The sequence below is a fragment of the Rattus rattus genome, chromosome 9 (assembly GCF_011064425.1).
Source record: "Rattus rattus isolate New Zealand chromosome 9, Rrattus_CSIRO_v1, whole genome shotgun sequence".
In the NCBI taxonomy this organism is placed as follows: domain Eukaryota; kingdom Metazoa; phylum Chordata; class Mammalia; order Rodentia; family Muridae; genus Rattus; species Rattus rattus.
Genome location: NC_046162.1, coordinates 6,789,609 through 6,808,759, shown reverse-complemented (window position 1 = coordinate 6,808,759; position 19,151 = coordinate 6,789,609). Strand labels below are relative to the sequence as shown.

Below are 19,151 nucleotides of genomic sequence, written 5' to 3'. Positions count from 1 at the left end.
TGTCACCCTTCTGTGTCTTTCTGAGGCTAATTGGGCTCCTCTCCCGTCCCTGTGAGGTAGTGTATGCTTTGCAGAGACAGAGGCTGGGATTCACCAGTTCCTCTTGAGATGGGGCCCCTGAAGCCAGGAGACCGCACTAGCATGTGCCGTGGATGCTAGGTTGCTGAACGTGGAGACATCCGCCTCTCCATCCAAGCAAGGTACACAGATCAGCTTCCCCAGGGTGGCTCTCCGCTCAGCTTGGCCTCTCTGGTCCCAGGCTGCCTGCAAACTTTCCACTGAGTACCTGGGGCAGCTGCAGTTTCTTGCTCTGTGGGGCTTTCTCCTAGAGCCAGATCAAGGCTCCAAGAATTGATCTATTAGATTAAAGGGGAAAGACAGAGTGGAAGAGAGAGCGCGAGCTGGCAATTGAGCCTGCGACTGCCGGAGCTGTGGGGCCGTGTTTTCTGTGTAGTAGTCCCTCCCTTCTTACTAGAGTATTAATTGCTACATTACCGCTGCCATGTAGGCAAGACTGTCAGCAAAGCCTGGGAGGGCTCCAGCTCCTCCCTCCCTGCTCTGCTCAATTTCACTAGCATGTGAGTCTTCTCTGAGCCCGAGGTACCCTGGCAGTGCGGTCCCAGTCCTGGCATCCCGAGGTGATCCTGTGGCGAGAACTTGAGTGGCCAGAACGAGGGGGTGGAGAAGGAGGGAGGGCTTGCCCTGCAGGCTCTCTGGATGCAGCGTTGGACTCACTGCGGAGGCAGCTGTGCCGGAGACCGGTTTCTGGGGTGCATCAATCTTTCAGGGTTCACCTAAGCAGGCTCCAAGGTCCAGAGGCACGCAAGGTGCGTACTATCCCTTCTGGGCGCTGACTGCAGAACCTGCCTCCCCTCTGCCACTATGAGCGGCTGCTCCAAAAGATGCAGACTCGGGTTCGTGAAATTTGCCCAGACCATCTTTAAACTCATCACCGGGACCCTCAGCAAAGGTAGGGAGACTGGCTTCCACTAATGCGCCCTGCCTTGATGTGACCTAACTGGTCACTGTGCTTCAGTGTGCTGAGTGTACCACTCCTGGTGTGCAGGAGTCTTGACTCTCTAAGGATGAGAAATAAGCGCCTGAGACTAGAGGCCATTGACAACGTGGGCCCTGGCCCTGGGCGGGTGGGCGCCCAGCCAGGGAGCTCAGGAGGCTATGATTGCCTGGAACTTTAGAAATGGAGTTGGTGATGTGTAGCTGATTGGTTATAGATGGGCAGAGGAACGGAACCCTTCCCGGAGTCTCGGAAGCAGCTTGGCGTGACTGGAGTTTTAAAAACTTATCCTGGGAGTGCTGTGTCTTGTTGATAAGAGAGATTTGATGTAGTGGGCTACGAGGAATTCTGCACAGCAGAGATGCTGGAGGGGGCCAGCAGGAGGTGGCTCTGGGGCTGGAGTAGTCATGCAGTGGCAAACTCAGAATCCTGATGAGCTCGGCAGTCAGTGCTGAGGCTGCTCCTGTGGGATCCTGGGGTCCTGTGCTTCTGGACTCTGTCAAGTACTGAAGTGTCCGGCGGTTTTCAGATTTAACTCTCTATGTGACCATGGAGAAGGACTACACATACATCTTCAGCCCCCAAACACAGCCAACAGCTCTGATAACCCTCCTGGCAAAAAGGAGGCAAACTTCTCAGGGACTCTGTTTGATATTCTGTGTTAGGGAGGGTGGGACATGGGGAGGAATGCAGGCAAACTTTCTGGGCATAAATATAAAGGAAGAGCAGCAATGTGGTGCGGTTCCAGTGGTTGGAAAAATCTCTTTAAATATTCATGCCCTCTCGAAGGGAGAATGAGTCTTTTGAGGGGGGGAGAGACACTGGAAGCTGCAGACTCAATATTCAGGGACTGTAGCCCACAAACCCAGGCAATTTGAGGAGGAAAAAGCTCTGGGTGGCCATCTCTCATGATACACAGCTGCATAGGGTTGGATGGTTTTCATTGCAGGGTTGGTGTAGGGAGAATCATAAGAGCCTCTTCCTATCTCTTCCGCATCTTACCTTTCAGTGGCCCCTTCCTGAACTAGGACATTGCTCTGCCAGGATACCCTGGGGAACTGAGCATCTAGTGTTGGGGGTTAAGAGACCTAGAGTTGAGAACAGGACATGATCAGGGCATAGCTATAGTGGCTTCAATTCCAGGAGGAAAAAGCAGGGAGATGAGACTTAGAAAAGTTTGCTATTTGTCCTCAGACAAGTGAGGGTGTTCTGGAATCTCTGGGACTGAGGGAATGACAGGTAAAGTAGCATCCTACCCAACCTCCACTCCCTAATGTGTCCCAGAAAGAATTTCAGCCCAGATAGAGGAAGATTTCCACTCTGGTGTAGCTATCTGGGAAAGCCATGGCCTCTCTGTGGCTCCATTTTTTTGTTTGTTTGGTTGATTGGTTGGTTGGTTGGTTGGTTGTTCAGATCTGTAAAGTGAATTCATTACCTCCTACTGACTATCTCTGGGTGCTGTTGCAAGAGTCCAGGAAATCCATATGTGGGCTCCCTTCATGGGTCGCATGGCTGTATCCAGATGTCAGGAAGGGGTTCAGAGGCTGGAATGGGTATGCATGTATGGTGGAGGTTTCAGACCCATCCCTCTCGAGTACCAAGGTCAGAAACTCTTTAGATAACTGTAAGAGTGGCCCAGAGAATGACATGCAAAAGTGAGTCAGCAAAGGGAAGATTGTATCAAAAGGGAAGTGTGTGTGTGTGTGTGTGTGTGTGTGTGTGTGTAAAAGATACATAGGCTTCAGCAGAAAGATTAGTGTTTGAGTACATGAGGATGAAAATATTTTCTCAACATTGAACCAAGCAACCTACCTCCTATGGGCTACACTCAAATATTACACATATTATTTTATAGATGGAAATTGCTCTGCAAGAAAAGCAGAGTCTAGTGGGACACAGATCCCACATGGACCCATCACACTGAGTGCTGAGATGTACAGAAACAGGGGTGGGGAGCAATAAGCACAGAAGACAGATGCCCAGGCTAACTGAAGGGCAATCTCCAAAAGGAAGCTTTTAAGTTGAAGTGGAGGAGAGGCAGGGCTGGGCAGGAGAGGGAGGTTGATGTAGGCAGAGAGATGCCAGGTTTAGAATGGTGATCTCTGACAAAAGCCAGATGTAGAGAGGTAGTACACACTCACATGCACACACACCTGGTCAGAATCCCAGAAACTAAGATCCACCTTACATAGAAGAGACTTGGTGGGGACTTAACCGGGCACCAAGTGGCTGCCCCATCTTCCTCTGAGCAGCTTCGGTTGAAAGTTTCCAATAGCTAAGGCTTAGGGAGGTAGCACACAGTAGGCGGGAAATGTGGGGGTTGTGTTGGAACTTTACCTATATACCCTTGGCCTCAGCTCTGCAGAAAGAACTAAATGTTTACACAGGCCTGGCTCTGAGCCAGACATGTGCAGCGTGAGCAGTACTGACAACCCCAGGTGTTGGTTAAATATTTGTTAAATAGGGGATGACAAGGGTGGCTGGAGTTGGTTCTGGTCTTCCAGAATAACAGCTTTCCAATGTGCAGGCAGCTGCACCCCAGGGTGGGTGTGTACCCCACTCTGAATGGACACATCATGATTGCATCATGGTTTTCATTCCAGTTTCTGCTGTCTGCTACCCTCGGCACTGAGTTCTAGATCTGCAGCAATCTCACCCTCCACAGAAGAATCAATCTTTGTCCTTCCTGAATTAGGCAATGAAACATCTCTCATGCTCCTCTTTCTGGTCCAGGGATCTCTCTCTTCTCTGCAGCATTGGGAATGCCTGTGGAATGAGGAACACCCAAGTCCAGCTTCTGTACCAGCTCCTGGCCCTTGTTCATCTTCCTTTGATGCCAATACCCACTTTGTCACTGGTCCGAGGTACCATCTGGCCCAGATTTCCTACCTGCTACAGGGACACTTGCTCAGGTCTCCCTGCACATGTGTCTCACTGGTTGTAAGCTTTGCCTTCATAGCCCCATTCACAATTTGTAATCTGTGTCTCTCTCAGTGGTATTTGAGCTTTATGCTCTCTATGAGAACAAGCAGCACACTCCATTCCCACTGTAGCCAGAGTGACTATAGAGCCTGGCTCATCAGCAGAATTAGCTGAATGTAATGTTCTTAGATACAGCCAACATGGCCTGGGAAGGTGCCTCCCATCTGAGCTTTTGGGCATCACCATGTATCACTTGTCCCATACCTGATGGGTAAGGTTGACTGTGCCAGGCAGAAGCCTGAACACACAAAACCTTCAGGATTCTGTCTGAACTTTCGTACGGTCCCAAATGTTCTCAGAGAGGAGCTGGGCAAGCGGAAGCTCAGCATTCTTCCTCCTTCAGGGAGTAGTTTTAGATCTCTTTTCTGTGGTTTGCTTTTGCTTAAAACAATAACAACAAAAAACCCAACGAGTTCCCAAGCTGAGCACGGTAGTATACGTCTAAAGAACGTGCCTATGCTGGGGATTGAGACCTGGGAATGGCTTGGAGATGGGAATTGCAGGTCTACCTGGGCAACACAGAAAGACCCTGTCTCAAAAATAAGTAATATAAAATAATAATAATAATAATAATAATAACAATAATAATGCTGTCACAAAGCATAAATGCAATGGGAGGCACCAGACTGGGGCATCCCAGGACCCTCCACACTGTCAGAGAAGCCTTGGGCTACATCCTTCACTTCTGGCCCAAGTTTCTTAATTAATAAAGTGGAATCATTACCCTTTGTTACTGTACCAGTTAATATGGGTGAATGTGGCTGTTATTAACATTCAGAACCTTGGGGCTGTGAGAGCTCAGATCACCCATTTTCTTAATCTCTAGTTCAGTGGTGTTCAGCACAGACTGACCGCAGTCCCCTGAGGATAGTCTGTGATGGCCCTGGAGGGTGTTTAACCTCAAGCTTGCTTTCTAAAGGGCCTTCCCAGGACAGAAACATTACTCCTTAAAAGAAATGTATTTTACCTAGTGGCGTGTGTGTGTGTGCGCGCGTGCACGTGCGTGTTGCTGCTGCTGCTGCTGCTGCTGATGATGATGACAATGACGACGACGATGATGATGATGGTGATATATGCATGTCACATGTGTAAAGGCCAGAGGGAAACTTGCAGGATTCAGTTCCCTCTTTTCACCACATGGGCCCCAGGATCCACCTCAAGTTATTAGGACTCTCGGCAAATGTTTTTACCTACAGAGCCTTTCACTAGCCCATCAGACAATACCTGAGCAGCTTTCTTACCTTTCCCCTTTCTAGGAGGTTAGAACATAACTCTTGGGCTGAAGAGATAGATAGTTCAACTAGGAAAGTACTTGTCACCCAAGCAGGAGGGCCTGAGTTCGAATTCCCTCAAAAGTTGAGCATGGTGGTTTACGTCTATAATCACAACAGCAGGTAGGTAGAAATAGGAAGATCCTTGGGGCTTGCTGGACATCTAGTCTAGCTGAATGGGTGAGTTCCAGATTTTTTTTGAGAGATCTTGACCCCCAAAATAAAGCAGAAAACAATTGAGAGAAATATTAGCTGTCAGTCAACCCATGACACACACACACACACACACACACACACACATACACACACACACTCACACACACGGTGGATCTGTGTGACTCCCATAGGCCGGCTATCACATAAGCTTATCATATCTATAAGCTTAGTCTCTGGTTACATGCTTGGACAGACTTGAGGTCAGGGGGACCTTCTTCTCTTTCTCCTGACAGAGAACTAGAGAGCCAAGGTGGCACTGGCTACACCCTGAATGAGGAGGCTCAAAGCATCACCTTTTGTGCAATGTAACTAATTTGCCACATGAGACAAGACAACAAAGCCACAGTAAACAGGAGGGAGGAAACTAATTCAGCAGAGCATACAGCATGGTCCAGGTCACCCATGAGGGAATGGGACAAGCAGAGTCTGTGGGAGCTGAGATCTGTGTCAAGGACAAAGCCTTAGTTTCAACTTCCTCTTCCTTAACACAGGATGTTCCTCTCCAAGCAAGGAAAGACTTTTCTAAAGGCCCACTGAGGACACGCTGTTCCTCTATGCCTCCTCCCTACTGCTGTCCCAGGTCCTCATAAGCTTGACCTTTGACCTGGTAGGGGTTCTGCCCCAGGCCAGTTGGGTTTGCATCCCAATTTTGTTGTCCAGCAGCAGTGTGAGTGAATGGTACAAGGTCCCAAAGTGAGGAAAAGTCCTTGCTTTTGATCTGAGGATAGCAAGGTCAACTGAGCATGGATTATTTTTAATTTACTGAGGATGTTGAAGTAAGGACGGGCAGTTTGTAGGGCAGGTGTCCATCTTGCAGAAGTCGAAGGGTGAGTCCTCTCTTTACTGCTGAGCATCTTCCTTGCCTGGCTCTAGTTCCAAGCCTGGAAGAAGGACTTGCCACCCCTGCTTTACCAGGTAAGGAAACTGATTAACTAAACTACCTGGGCCATCTGGAAAGTGGCAGAGCTGGCTCTAGATACCAGGTCCTGTGGAGCCAAAAGCAGGCACATTCTTCTTCACTCACGAAGCATTAGAAGCCCAATCATGCCACTCCTGATCCTGCCAGCAGAGAGTCCGCCACCCAAGCTTCCTATTTATTGTCTTGGTGAGTCTGAAAAGGACTTTTGTAGCAGTTGTATCCCTTCAGGGAAGCCACCTGCCATTCAAGGGGTTGTGACAAATTTCAGAAGGAGACTTGACTTAAGGTAAAGAACAAGCTTTATAAGAAAATGGACCACTCATAGGCCAAGGACATAAGATAGCCACACCCAATATATATAAAATTGTCCCCACAACTTCCCCTTTTTATAAAGAAACTAGGAAAGCTACTCTTATCTGTTGAGAAACAGGCACGGTTTGTAGGTCATTGAATTAGGAGCTGGAACTGTCTGAGAAATTGATGACCTCTTGGGAATCTGTGAGATATGATGATGGCCTCTACCATAGGAAAGATACTGCCTCTTTCTTAGGAAGCTCAGCTTGGGCTCTGCCCCTTATGAGAGGAACAGAGTTCCTGCGGACTCTCCTGTTAGCTCATCGTCCCAGGGATAAGCCTGAATTACAGCCATGTTAGACAGCTCCACTTCCCCTCAGTGTTGACGACCTGACAAACAGAAAGATCACCCACTGGGGCTCCTGGTGCCAAACCCCAGATCAGAGCTACCACACTGAGATCTGTACTTGCTTTGGCTCTGCCCACATCCAGAAGCTTTCGTTGTGCCATGTCTCCCACCCTTGCCCAGGTCCATCATTCCACTGACCCATTTCAACTGTCCAGGGGCTCCCCTGGGTCTCCATTGTAAGATGAAAGTCAGACTCCCACCACCTGCCAGAGCTGGCTCTCTAAGGCACTGGTTCTCAACCTGTGGGTCTTGACCCCTTGGGGTGGGGGTCAAATGACTCTTTCATGGGGGTCGCATATCAGATATTCTGCACATCAGATATTTATATTACAATTCATAACAGTAGCAAAATTATAATCACGAAGTAGCCATGAAATAATTTCAGGGTTGGGGGGTCACTATACTAGGAAGAACTGTATGTAAGGATTGCAGAAATAGGCAAGTTGAGGACAAGTGCTCTAAAGTGTCCTGGCCTCCCTCCTAGATAACCCTAATACCAAGCAAGAACAATTTGTTCAGAGATGCTTAGCCTGGCAATGCTGCACAGACATCCTATTAACTTCAGGACCACGGGGGAACGGCTAGTTTGTTCCAAATTAAAAGTAGCTGGAAATGGCCCTTATATAGCAGGAGGGCACCATGGGCTGTAGCACCATGACACAATGAAGAATGGAGCCAACCAGGTCTTGTTTGGCCCTCTGAAGCCTTGAGGCCCAAAGCCCCTTTCCCTCTATTATAACCCTCACCGTCCCCAATCTTCTTAAGGTTCTGGGATCTTCCCTGAGCTCTTCTGTTAACCCAGATTCCAAAGGCAGAGTAGTACTGCTTCAACCGTGGACGAACACAAGATATAAGGGAGGAAGCGCAGATATGATGCCAGCCAACTGGGTTCAAATCAGCTAGGTCTGACAGGACTTCCCTGGGCAAGCCACTCCCCATTTTGAACCCCTTCCTTCTTTCACAATGAGGCCAGTGGTGCCCATGTCCTGGAGCCACTAGAGACCAATTGAGATAGCATCACACACACACACACACACACACACACACACACACACACACACACACACACACACAACCTGGCAAATAGCAGTGGCCTAGTAAAGCTCAAGATGGTCACTTTTTTTACCTCACATGTTTCACCAGTGCATAATAGCAAGAAGATGTGAGGCCAAGCTGGAAAAACAACAAGCAAATGAATAATGTACCTGAGCCAGCTTCTGACTCCAAGCTCCAAACTACCAAAGTCTTTTAAGTCACTCACAATCAACAGCGAGTTCTCTAATTGAGAATTTGTCAATGGCTGAACAGGTTCCCCACACAGATACTCTATTTGTGATAATAGATGCTTCAAGTACTTACATGAGAGTTGAGCAAATGACAACTAGATAGGGACAGTATCATCACCTTTGCATGACATCCCTTTGTGAAGTCTACCTGGTCTTTGTCTGTTTCTCAGCACCCCAACTTCACAGGCTTTCCATCTTAGGTGTTCAAGTTTGACAGAAGTGAGAAGGTAGCATGTCTTTGGTGAGAGAGTCAGTCAAAATCATGGCCCCTATCTTGTACCCATCTCAGTTTTCCCATGCTCAGCGCACTCTGGGCTTCCTGGCAATCGTCTGCACTGGTTGTCCACGTGGCTGTCCATTGCTGTGCCTGCATGGATGTCCAGTACAGCTCAGCTGGGGTCAGGGTCTCCACAGTGTCCATCTACACCTCAATCTGAAGGACCGAGTATGAGGACCGCACAGATCAGGAAACTAAGGAGATCTTATCAAAGGAGAAAGAAGAGGTGGGGATATCGTAGAGATTCCTGCACAAGGTGCAGGGAAGAAAGAAGCCAAGACCCCAGCGCAAAACTCAGGGGAAGCCAGTTAGCACTGAGAGTGACCACCCTCCTGAGCTCCACAGATCTGCAGACCGGAGGCTGAAGAAAGCCTCCCTCCTCTGCTAGGATAGGAGGAGACTGAGCGTTGTCCAGTTCTCTGCCTGGAAAACCAAGATTGCATTTTGTGTCCTTTGGAGTTCAAAGAACAATGGCTTTAGAGTCAGTCATGGTCATGAATCCAAATTGTCACGTTTTCTTAGACCTTGTGCTGCTGTACTGAGTGCCACCAACTGAGTGGCTGTGAGTCATTTAGTTCTCCAGTCTAGAGTTGGAAGGCAGAGGTGGAGGCCTTCACGGGATGACCCGAAGTTCTGTTAGGGCCTCCCTTCTGTCTCTTCTGTCGTCTGTGCTCTGACATCAATGGGCGGTGGAGATGGCCGATGGTTTCTTCTATAAAGGCTCTGCTCTCATGGCCTAATCACCTCTATCTGCTTCTCTGAAAATGATGCAATTTCATTTTTTATGGCTCAATAAAACTCCACTCTCTCTCTGTGTGTGTGTGTGTGTGTGTGTGTGTGTGTGTGTGTGTGTGTGTGTGTGTTGGCATCTATATGACATGAGGTGGATGTAGGTCTGTTTGATCAAAAGAAGGGACTGGCAAGAGAGATGAGGGAGAAGGTGGAGTGCATAGGAGGGGTGAAAATGGTCGAGCTACACAAGCTACATGATAGAATGCAAATGTCTGCATAAAACCACTACTATGTACAGCAAATATATGCCAATAAAAATAAATCAATAATGTTTTAGAGACCCCAGCACCAAATACCCTCACAGTGGGTGGGTAGAGCTACACCATATGATTTTTTAATTAGAAGATAAAGCTTCAATCTGTTTCACCGAATAGCAGCTTCCCTTTGCTTGGCCTCCAGGCATTCATCTGAGGGAACTTCTAGTTTCAAAGAACTGTTCCAGACTTGGGATTAAGATTTAGTATGTAACACCTACTTGTGAAGCAAAGATTGTACATGAACTATGCACCCAACATGCCCTGTGTGCCAAGCACCCACTGTTTCACCCACCATTTTACCATGCACAAGAACCCCCTAAAGGTGGAGAGCTCCTGAGCCCCATTTACAGAAATGAAGAACTAAATTGCAGAGAAAAGAAGGATGTTACAACTTAGATATAAAATACCTCCCAATCTCTCCCTCATACAGACACACACACACACATGCAGAAACACCATACAAATACCACACACATACCACACACATACATTCAAACACACACTCACCACACCACACATACTCTCTCACACACCATATACACATACAGATCATACACACACTCACCACACACACACACACACATACACACTCATACACACACACACCACATATACAGAGAGACCACCCACACTTACACACACAAACACACATATCACACTAACACGCACTCCGAACATACACACCACATACTACACATAACACACACAACATACCACCTCACGCACACCCCATACACACACAAACACATAGCACACACACCGCACCACACAAACACAACACAACACAAACACAACACCACATACACACTCACCATACCACACACACAAGCTCACACACACCACATACACACACAAACCACACAAACTCACACATACAAATACATACACCACACAAACACCACACTCACCACACATACACACCACGCATCACATATAACACACCACCCACCTACAAACCACACACACACAAACATACCACACACCTGCTCACAGCACCACACACATATTCACCACACCACACAACCATATACACACACAGACCAGACACACACAGAGACCAGACACACATAAATACACACACCACAGAAACACCATACATACACACCACACACCACACACACACCACATACACACGGAGACCACACACACACACACACACACACACACAAACACAAACACACACACACACACACACACACCACGCAAACACCACACAGACTCATACATCTTAGAGAAGGAAGCAGGAGGCAATGTACAGGTTTACTTTGGAATCTAGAGCTTTGTTGTCAAGAGCTTCATTGAGACTAAAGGATCACATTATCAAAGAAGGCTGCCACCCTCAAGTCCTGAGCTCTCCAAACGTTACCTACAGGTTGGCTTCTATAGTCAAATAATAGAAAGTGAGGGAAAATTGGCCAAGCGGTCAAGACTTCAGGGGGAGGGGAGAACACGCCACTCAGCAAGTATTTCCAGCTGGGAGTCCAGTCTGACCAATTTCCATTCCCTGCTTAGATGAAGTTGTTTGGAGAAAGAGAAATAAGCAAAAGCTAGTAGGAAGATATAACCCCAGGGCTCTTCTCAAAGAGGCTGGGGCTAGTCTATCTCAATATTTTAAGTCATCTTTGATTAACCTGGGTCAGTTTGAGTGACAGTTCTCAAACCTCCTGTGCTTAGCAGGCCAGGCCAAGGCGAGGCTTGTTTCCCGGTATCAGCACTCATCAGCTTGGAACTAACTGTCACTCGGGGCTCGGGATACCTCTCAGTCATGAGGCACATTGGATTTGCAGAGTTTCACAAGTGCTCTGGTGAATTCTGCCCACCACTCACAAGAATGGAACCGGTGGCCTGCCATTCCAAATGTGACAGAAGCAAGAGGAGTAACAGTTGCCATGGTCTACGTAGTGCTGTGGCTTTAGAAGGAGCTCAACCCAGTTCCCCTTGGGAGCTCTCTGTTTTATTGGCCATGCCTGGGAGCTTGGAGCACTTGCCAATGTCACATAGAAGATCAGAGCTGTGACTTGTTTTAGAGGAACGAGCCCTAGTCAGGCTTCTCAGTAACATCACCTTCTGTTGTGGATTAAACAGTCCCCACCCCATAAAATTCACACGCTGACGTTCTAACCCCCTATGTGGTTCTACTTGGCGGAGGGAACCTTGGATGAAGTATTTAATGAGGTCACTCAGGCATCAGCCCTGATCCCACGGGACTGCTGCCCTTATCAAAAGAGCCAGTTTCAAATCGTGGAGTCTCCTGGGCAGGAACGCTCTGGCAGAACAGTCACACACTTTACAAACGGAAAGCTGGACTCACGAGAGTATCTGCGAGTTCCCGATGGCTTCTGCCTCCCAGCGTACCGTGATGTAGACAAAGAGCAGGTGGGAGACGTTGTCTCCATGGTGATTGTATCTTAGACTTGGAAGTACAAACATGGTACCGGAGAGCCTAAGATAACTATGAGAGAGCAAGATCAAGGATACAACTGCACAGTCAAGAGTAGCCTCCCTATCAGCCTACAGGTACAGAGAAACTGAGGACAAAACAAGCGAGCTCCTTGAACTATGTGCCCTCAAGACAGAGCCTTCTCCGAAAGGTGGCTGAGGTGCAGGGACCTGCTCCTCCCACAGATCTAGCTGCTCAGAAGATGGCTCTTCATACGTCAGACTCAGCAACCACCCCACCTGACTCCAGCCAGTGAACTTAGCTGAGCAAGGACTCCCAAGTTCTTCCCCAGGTTCTTTCCCTACGCTCTAGGCCTGCAGGTGACTCTGGTTAGACTGAAAGCTTGTGGTCGGGCAGGGGCTATGTCTGAGTTAGGTAGGAAAGCTCAGCAGTCAGCGCAAGGTCCGGCACAGGGGTGCTCAATGGATAGGTAGAGGGAGGGAAAAAGAGGGGGAGAGAGAAAAAAAGAGAAAGAGGAGAAGTCATGAGAACTTTCTACTTGAATGGCCGCCTGTGACCTCCACTGAACCCTCAGAAAGTCGTAACCAATCTCCCTGTCTCCCAACTTCGATATTTCTCTTAGAAGTTCCTGACTGGAACTGTGAGTCATCTGTCTGCCACTTCAGCATTTTCCCAGAATCCCCTTGAACTGCAGCCTTTCTCCCTGCTTTGCTGAGGCAGCCCGAAATCCTTTCAATTTCTCTCCTCCAAAGCATGGGCCAGACCGGAGACTGTTCATCCAACCTAATCAGGCCATGTCTCCTAGGCTTACCATAAGACGTGTACTGCACTTAGACTTTCATTCAGAGGCGTCTACCATAATATTGTCACATGATTTATTTAAGGGGAAGTTAGAGATGATCTAAACTTCAGTAAAAATGAACTGGTGCTTAACGTAAATTTTGTTTCACCTCTGAACATATTTAATTTGACAACAGATATGTGGAAATGCAGAGTGTGAAGCCCAGGGAAGAGCTATAGGTAAAACTCCCTTGTAGCATGTGTTTCCAATCAGTGAACAAGAACGTGGGAAATGTGCATTAGAAAAGAAACAAACTAAATGAACCTAACTTTTAGTTGGGAGTGGGAGTTATTTGAAGTTCATTTTTATATAATGAGTTATTTCCTATCCGTGCCCCTGTTAATTACAGGTCTTGTCTTATTGCTCTAGCTAAGACTTCAAGTCCTATATTGAACAAGAGTAAAGAAAGGGAATGATCCTGTCTTACTCCTGATTTTCAAGGAAGTGCTTTGAGTTTTTCCACACTTAGTATGATTATTATTGTAAAATTATATTAAATGGCTTTCTTTTACCCCCACTAGATCTGGCACTGCAGTGCCCCAAGATATCTGCTAGTTATCTTGCCAGAAACACACATCCCAATTCCGTGGTGGCCCAGTGTCCCAGCCACTACACACACTTAAATCGCTACATGAAAGGACACACAACACAATAACCTCTGATCCAACTGATAAGGTATGATTGCCCACCTAAACATACAAAGCCCTGTACACATCCATCCCTTAAGAATATTCGTAACAACCTGTAAATACCTGTAAAAGTGGAATCTTTTTTTTTTCTTTTTTCTTTTTTTTCAGAGCTGGGGACCGAACCCAGGGCCTTGCGCTTGCTAGGCAAGCGCTCTACCACTGAGCTAAATCCCCAACCCCCCAGAGTGGAATCTTAACGTCAGCCTCCATGTTCTCTAGGAGGCTTCTCTCCGGTCTCGTTCCAGTCTCCTCCTCTTCCCTCAAACTTTTCTCCCGCCCATCCTTCCTTCTCGTCCAATGACAGGCCTTGTTCTATCTTGTACCTGCCTTCACCTGCATAATGAAATCATCCCATTTAGGATGTTGGATCTTGGTTCATCGTATTGTAGACTCACCACAAAGAGCCTTGATTACACTGAGATTTGCTCCCACTTTTCTTTGCTTCTTCAGGGCTTTTATCACAAAAAAAGAATGCTGGACTTTGTCCAAGGCCTTTCTTCACCTAGCAATATGATCATACAATTTCTGTCCTTGAGTCTATGTCTATGATGCAATATATCAATTGATCTGCATACACTGAAACCATCTTTGATCCCTGGAATAAATGGACCTTGACCATGACAAATGATCTTTCGATGTATCATTGAGTTTGATTTGTAAGAATTTTACTAACAATTTTACATCCATGTTCATCAGGTAGATTTGCTGATAATTTTCCTTTCGGTTATTTCCAGATCCAGTTTGATTACCGAGATAATCTTGATTTTGTGAAATGAGCATGGTGGCATTCCCTTCCTTTCTGTTTGGTAGAATAATTTGAAAAGCATTGGCATTGGTTTTCCTTTAGAGTCTATAGAATTCAGCTGTGAAACCCTTCCCTCCCGAAGGCCTAGGCTTTTCAGTTAGGAGACTATTTTATTACCAATTCAAATGTACAGCTTGCAATAAATTTGTTGAGGTATTTTAAGTCCTTTTGGCTAAAATTAGTAGGTCAATCTAGAAATGTGTGCATTTCTCTTAGGTTTTCCAATTTATTAGAAAGTGGCTTTTCAGAGTATGAGCTAATGAGCCTCTGTGGTCATTGGTACTTGTCAGGTGTTTTCCTTTCCATCTCTGATTAATTAATTTGGGTGTTTATCCTCTTTATTTTGGTTACTTTAACTAAGGCTTTGTGAATCTTGTTTATTTTTTTCAAGAACTAACTCTTTGCTGGTTCTTCGTCATGATATTTTCATTTCCATTTCATTAGTTTCTGCACTGGTGTTTCTGATTTCTTTCTACACAGATTGTGGGTTTAGCTTCTTGGTTTTCTCAGACACAGGGTGCATCATTAAGTTGCTCATTTGAGATCTTTTGATTTTTAAAAGCACAGCTATAAAATTTACTCAGAGAACTATTTTCATGGGATGTCACCAGTTAGTTCTACTATATTGTATTTTCATCTTCATTTGATTCTAAAAGTTTTACATTTTCCTTTCTGATTTCTTTAATGACCCAGTAGTTAACTTTAAATCGTGTCTTTTTAAGTCTTCATTGGTTTCAATATCTTCTGTAGTTTCTCTTTAAGTTAATTTCCTATCTTGTTTCATTGTGATCAGAGAAGATAGGTGAAATAATTTTAATTTTCTTGTATCTGTTAGGAAATTCTTCATTTCCTAAAATATGGTCCAATTTAGAGAAAATTCCATGGACTTCAGAAAATACCATGTATTCTGTAGTATTTTGGAATAATATTCTGTAGATGCCTGTTAAATCCATTTCATCTGTGATGTCATTTAGCTCTGGTAGTATTTTGTTTGTTTGTTTTTGTCTGTTTTTCTGGCTGACCTGTCTACAGTTAAGGGTGGATTGCTGTAGTCACCCATAAAAATATTTTTTCCTGAGTGCCTTTCCAACTAGTAGTGTTTGTTTTATAAAGCTGACTACACTCAGTTTGATGTGTGTGGGTTTAGAAATTTTAGAAGATTTTTTTCCCCTTACATTATTTTCTTTATCTTTTACTTTTTCTTGACATCTACTTTGTGAAATATTAACATAACTATACCTGGTTTTTTTTCACTTCCATTTGATTGGAATACATTTTTTTTAACCTCTTACCCTAAGGCTTCCTTGTCTTTGGCAATAAGGTACATTTCTTGAAGATAGCCAACAGTTAGGTCCAATCTACTGCTTTGTATCTTTGGATCAGAGAACTGGAACCATCAAGAGTTGTTATTGAAAGGATGTGCTAATTTCTGTTGTTTTATTGTTTTTATATCAGTTGGTACTTTCCTAACCCTTGATCGCACATCTATTTTGGTGCAACTTACTCTTCCTTGTGACCTCATGGATGTGTTTATTTTTCTCTGCAGTGTGTAGGATTCCTTCTGTATCTTCTGTAGTCATAGATTCTTCGAGTCTGTGTTTATAACAGAAAGTCTCTCCTCTTTCTTCTACTATCAGGGGTAACTCTACTGTGTGTTATGTAGTCATCGAGGCTGACAGTTATTGTCTCTCAGATCTTAAAACACATCATTTCATGTCCTCAGTGGTTTTTAGAGTTTCTCTTGAGAAATTTCTATATTTTGATGGATTTGTCTTTATATGTGACTTGGAGTTTCTCTCCTGTCATTTTCCATATTCTTTCTTTGTTCTGTATCAGTAGTGCTTTAACTAAAATATAATGTGTTGATGATTTTTCTGTGTTATCTGTTTGGATTTCTATGAGTCTTAGGTCTGGTTAGCCAGCTCTCTCCCTGGATCTGGGTCTTGTTGAGTACATCTGCCTACTCTGTGTGAGAGTTGGCCTGGGCCTCCCAGCCCAAACGATGAAAATAATCATCATCTCTCCCTGTCTGTCCCTCTTACATGCATATTCTTGTCCAGACAAATTGATCTCTGTCCTGTGTTTTAAATTTAATTCTGAAATGATATACACACATGCACATACGTATACACACACACACACACATACACACACACACATACACAGAGAGAGAGGGGGGGGGAGTTGCATAGAGACACAAAGATAGAGAGCACAAAATCTAGTAAAGCATTGATAATTTCTGAATCAGGGTGAGCCCTGCACATACTAATAACTGCAGCCCTAGTCAGACATTTTCAAATCTGAAAGTTGATGGAAATGAGAGAGTATTAAAGTATAGAGTTCAGAGGGAAAGCTCTGTAGAAATTACCTGAGTTTCAATTCCAGTTCTGTACAAGGTAGTGACCTCAAGCAAGCAACTTTCCTTCTAAGCCTTGGGCTCTTCATCAGTAAAGATACCCAGGATAACGAAAGGCTTAGCCTATCTGCTTTTCACAGTTGCCCAGAGGATGGAATGAAGTGTTCAGAGCTTGGCGGAGAAGCTGGAAATCCCCAACCACTGAAAACAGTCAGTATCACTGTTCAAGACAAAAATAGACAAAGATAGCATCCTTTATCTGAGTCCATTCAGTGTACTTTTCTATCTCCCTGGGCTGCTCAGCACCAGATGACTAAATGCTGAATCAATAGAGCTTTGGGATGTTTTGCCTGCATGAATCTCCTGTCACTGGACCATGAACACTAGAACACGGAGCCAGGTTCAATTGTTACCCATATTTCTAGGTCCTGTCACAGAACCTGGCAGAAAAAAAGTGGCTAATGGGCAAATAAAACTCCAAATGAGAAACTCAAAGAGTTTAGCCTAAATAGCAAAGGAAGTTCTTTCATTGGGTGAAAGCTTGCAATTTTGCTGAGGCAGCCGTTCCATTCCCATGGGCTCCCTCCAGATAAGGCATCACATTGATAAATTAGCTGTGGATATAGGCATCCCGCAGGTGGCATGGAAATGCAATTTAATTTCCAATTAAGCCTGATTTCTGGGACAAGGGATTTGGCTGCCTCACACTGGGAAGATTATTTTGTCCAGACCCATCATTATTATGGGTAACGATTCCGCCACGAAGTGGACGCTCAAAGCAAAAGTCCTTTGATCCTTGAGATGTTATGATGGCAGAAGCATGGGTCCCAAGAGCAAGACTGCAAGATCTCATCTTATCTGGGGATAGTCAAGAATGTCCAAGCATAGACAGTTCATTGATATGTGTCTGTCATTTTTAAATGAGCAGGCAAAGAAAGATGGGCATGGCAGTCCTCAGTCATACTCTCAAGAAAGATGGTTGCTAGTGAGAAGTGGGGGGACGATGGAGAGTCCCCAGAGCTCCCAGCAGAAAATAATCTGCATGGTTGGAGTGTGGAGGCTGGCATGCTAGAACAGAACAAACATTTGCAGAGCATCTTCCATGGCGCTCTGGCCGAGCATTTGCACTCGATCATCCTAATCACCCCATAAAACAAATGAACTTTCTCTCATTTCCCAGTTGAGGAAAGTGAGCCTCGGGGAAGTTAAATTAACTGCCTAAGGTCAACGACAAGTCAATTTGCACTCTTGATTTTTCTAAATTTCCTTTCCTTTAAGCCCTATCACCAAAGTCAAATGCAAACTTATAGTTGAGGGCCCTACAATAATGTTAGAGTGTGGTCACTTAGCTCCAGAAATGTAAGAGTGAGAACAAGACCTTGAAAGGATGCCCCGAGAGAGGGAAAATGAACGCTGCCTGCCCCTTCTTGGTGCGATGGTCTGAGAATAGGGCACCCACGACCCAATTCTGTTTGAATGCATTCCCAACCTCCACTAAGAAGTGAGGTCTGAGTGCAGCATGTAGTGGTACAATATGGCCGCAAAGCTCGGCTGGAGCCAGGAGCTTCATCAAGGATCCTGGCTGTTCCACTAGTGTTCTTCCTGGTGACACAGAGAGTTCACTTTCAAGGATTGGAAAAAATGCAAGAGACCGAAGGACCACAGCCAACATATTCACAGAAAATTTAGTTGGATGCCAAGATGATGTCTCACGGCCAAATAGTTGTTAATGGTAAAGATAAATAAAAATGATTGTGCCGTCAACCACTGGGACAATTCTAGAGTGGATTATGAACTCTGTGGTAGGTGAACACTGACTAGAGAAAAGGAAAGGAACATTGTGGGAAGGGTGGGATCACTAAGAAAGTCCCACTAAACCTGCCCTCCTTCTATGCTGGTTTGTAATCGTAGCTAGCAATGCAAAGATTTGGAAGATTACAATGTGCCTCGGTTTCTAGTGGCCAAATGGGTTATGGACCAGAAATTGTGGCTCCTAGCAGATTGTAGACAGCCCAGTTGTCTTTCAGCAGTGCCTACATTTCAAGTATTCATATTAGGGATATAGTCTCAGTTATTGGCTCTTTAGAAGAATACATAGAGAAGCTGTGAGAGCCTGGGCTCTGTGGGGTGCTATAGAGGCAGACATGTAACAGGCTGTTAGCACCTGGCCTTTCCATACTTGGTAAGGAGAAGAAATGGAAGGAGGAGAACAGTTTATCAGTGGGGAAAGCCATATTAAAGCTATACCGTCTAGGGTATTTTTGTTCTTGTTTTTCTCAACTCGCCTACTTGCTAACGTCTGGGGCAAGTTAAACCCCTTCCCTGTGCCTCAGTTATCCCA

General features: G+C 45.5%; 1 protein-coding gene across 1 annotated transcript in view; it reads left to right on the top strand.

Annotated features, from left to right (window-relative positions):
* The first annotated feature begins 733 nt into the window (after positions 1–733).
* Kcnip1 (potassium voltage-gated channel interacting protein 1) overlaps positions 734–19,151 on the top strand; it is a 368,390-nt gene continuing 349,972 nt past the window's right edge. Inside the window, exon 1 of the mRNA XM_032914290.1 lies at positions 734–970. Coding sequence (XP_032770181.1) covers positions 883–970 — 88 coding nt within the window. The 5' untranslated portion in view covers positions 734–882. The remainder of the gene's footprint in view (positions 971–19,151) is intronic.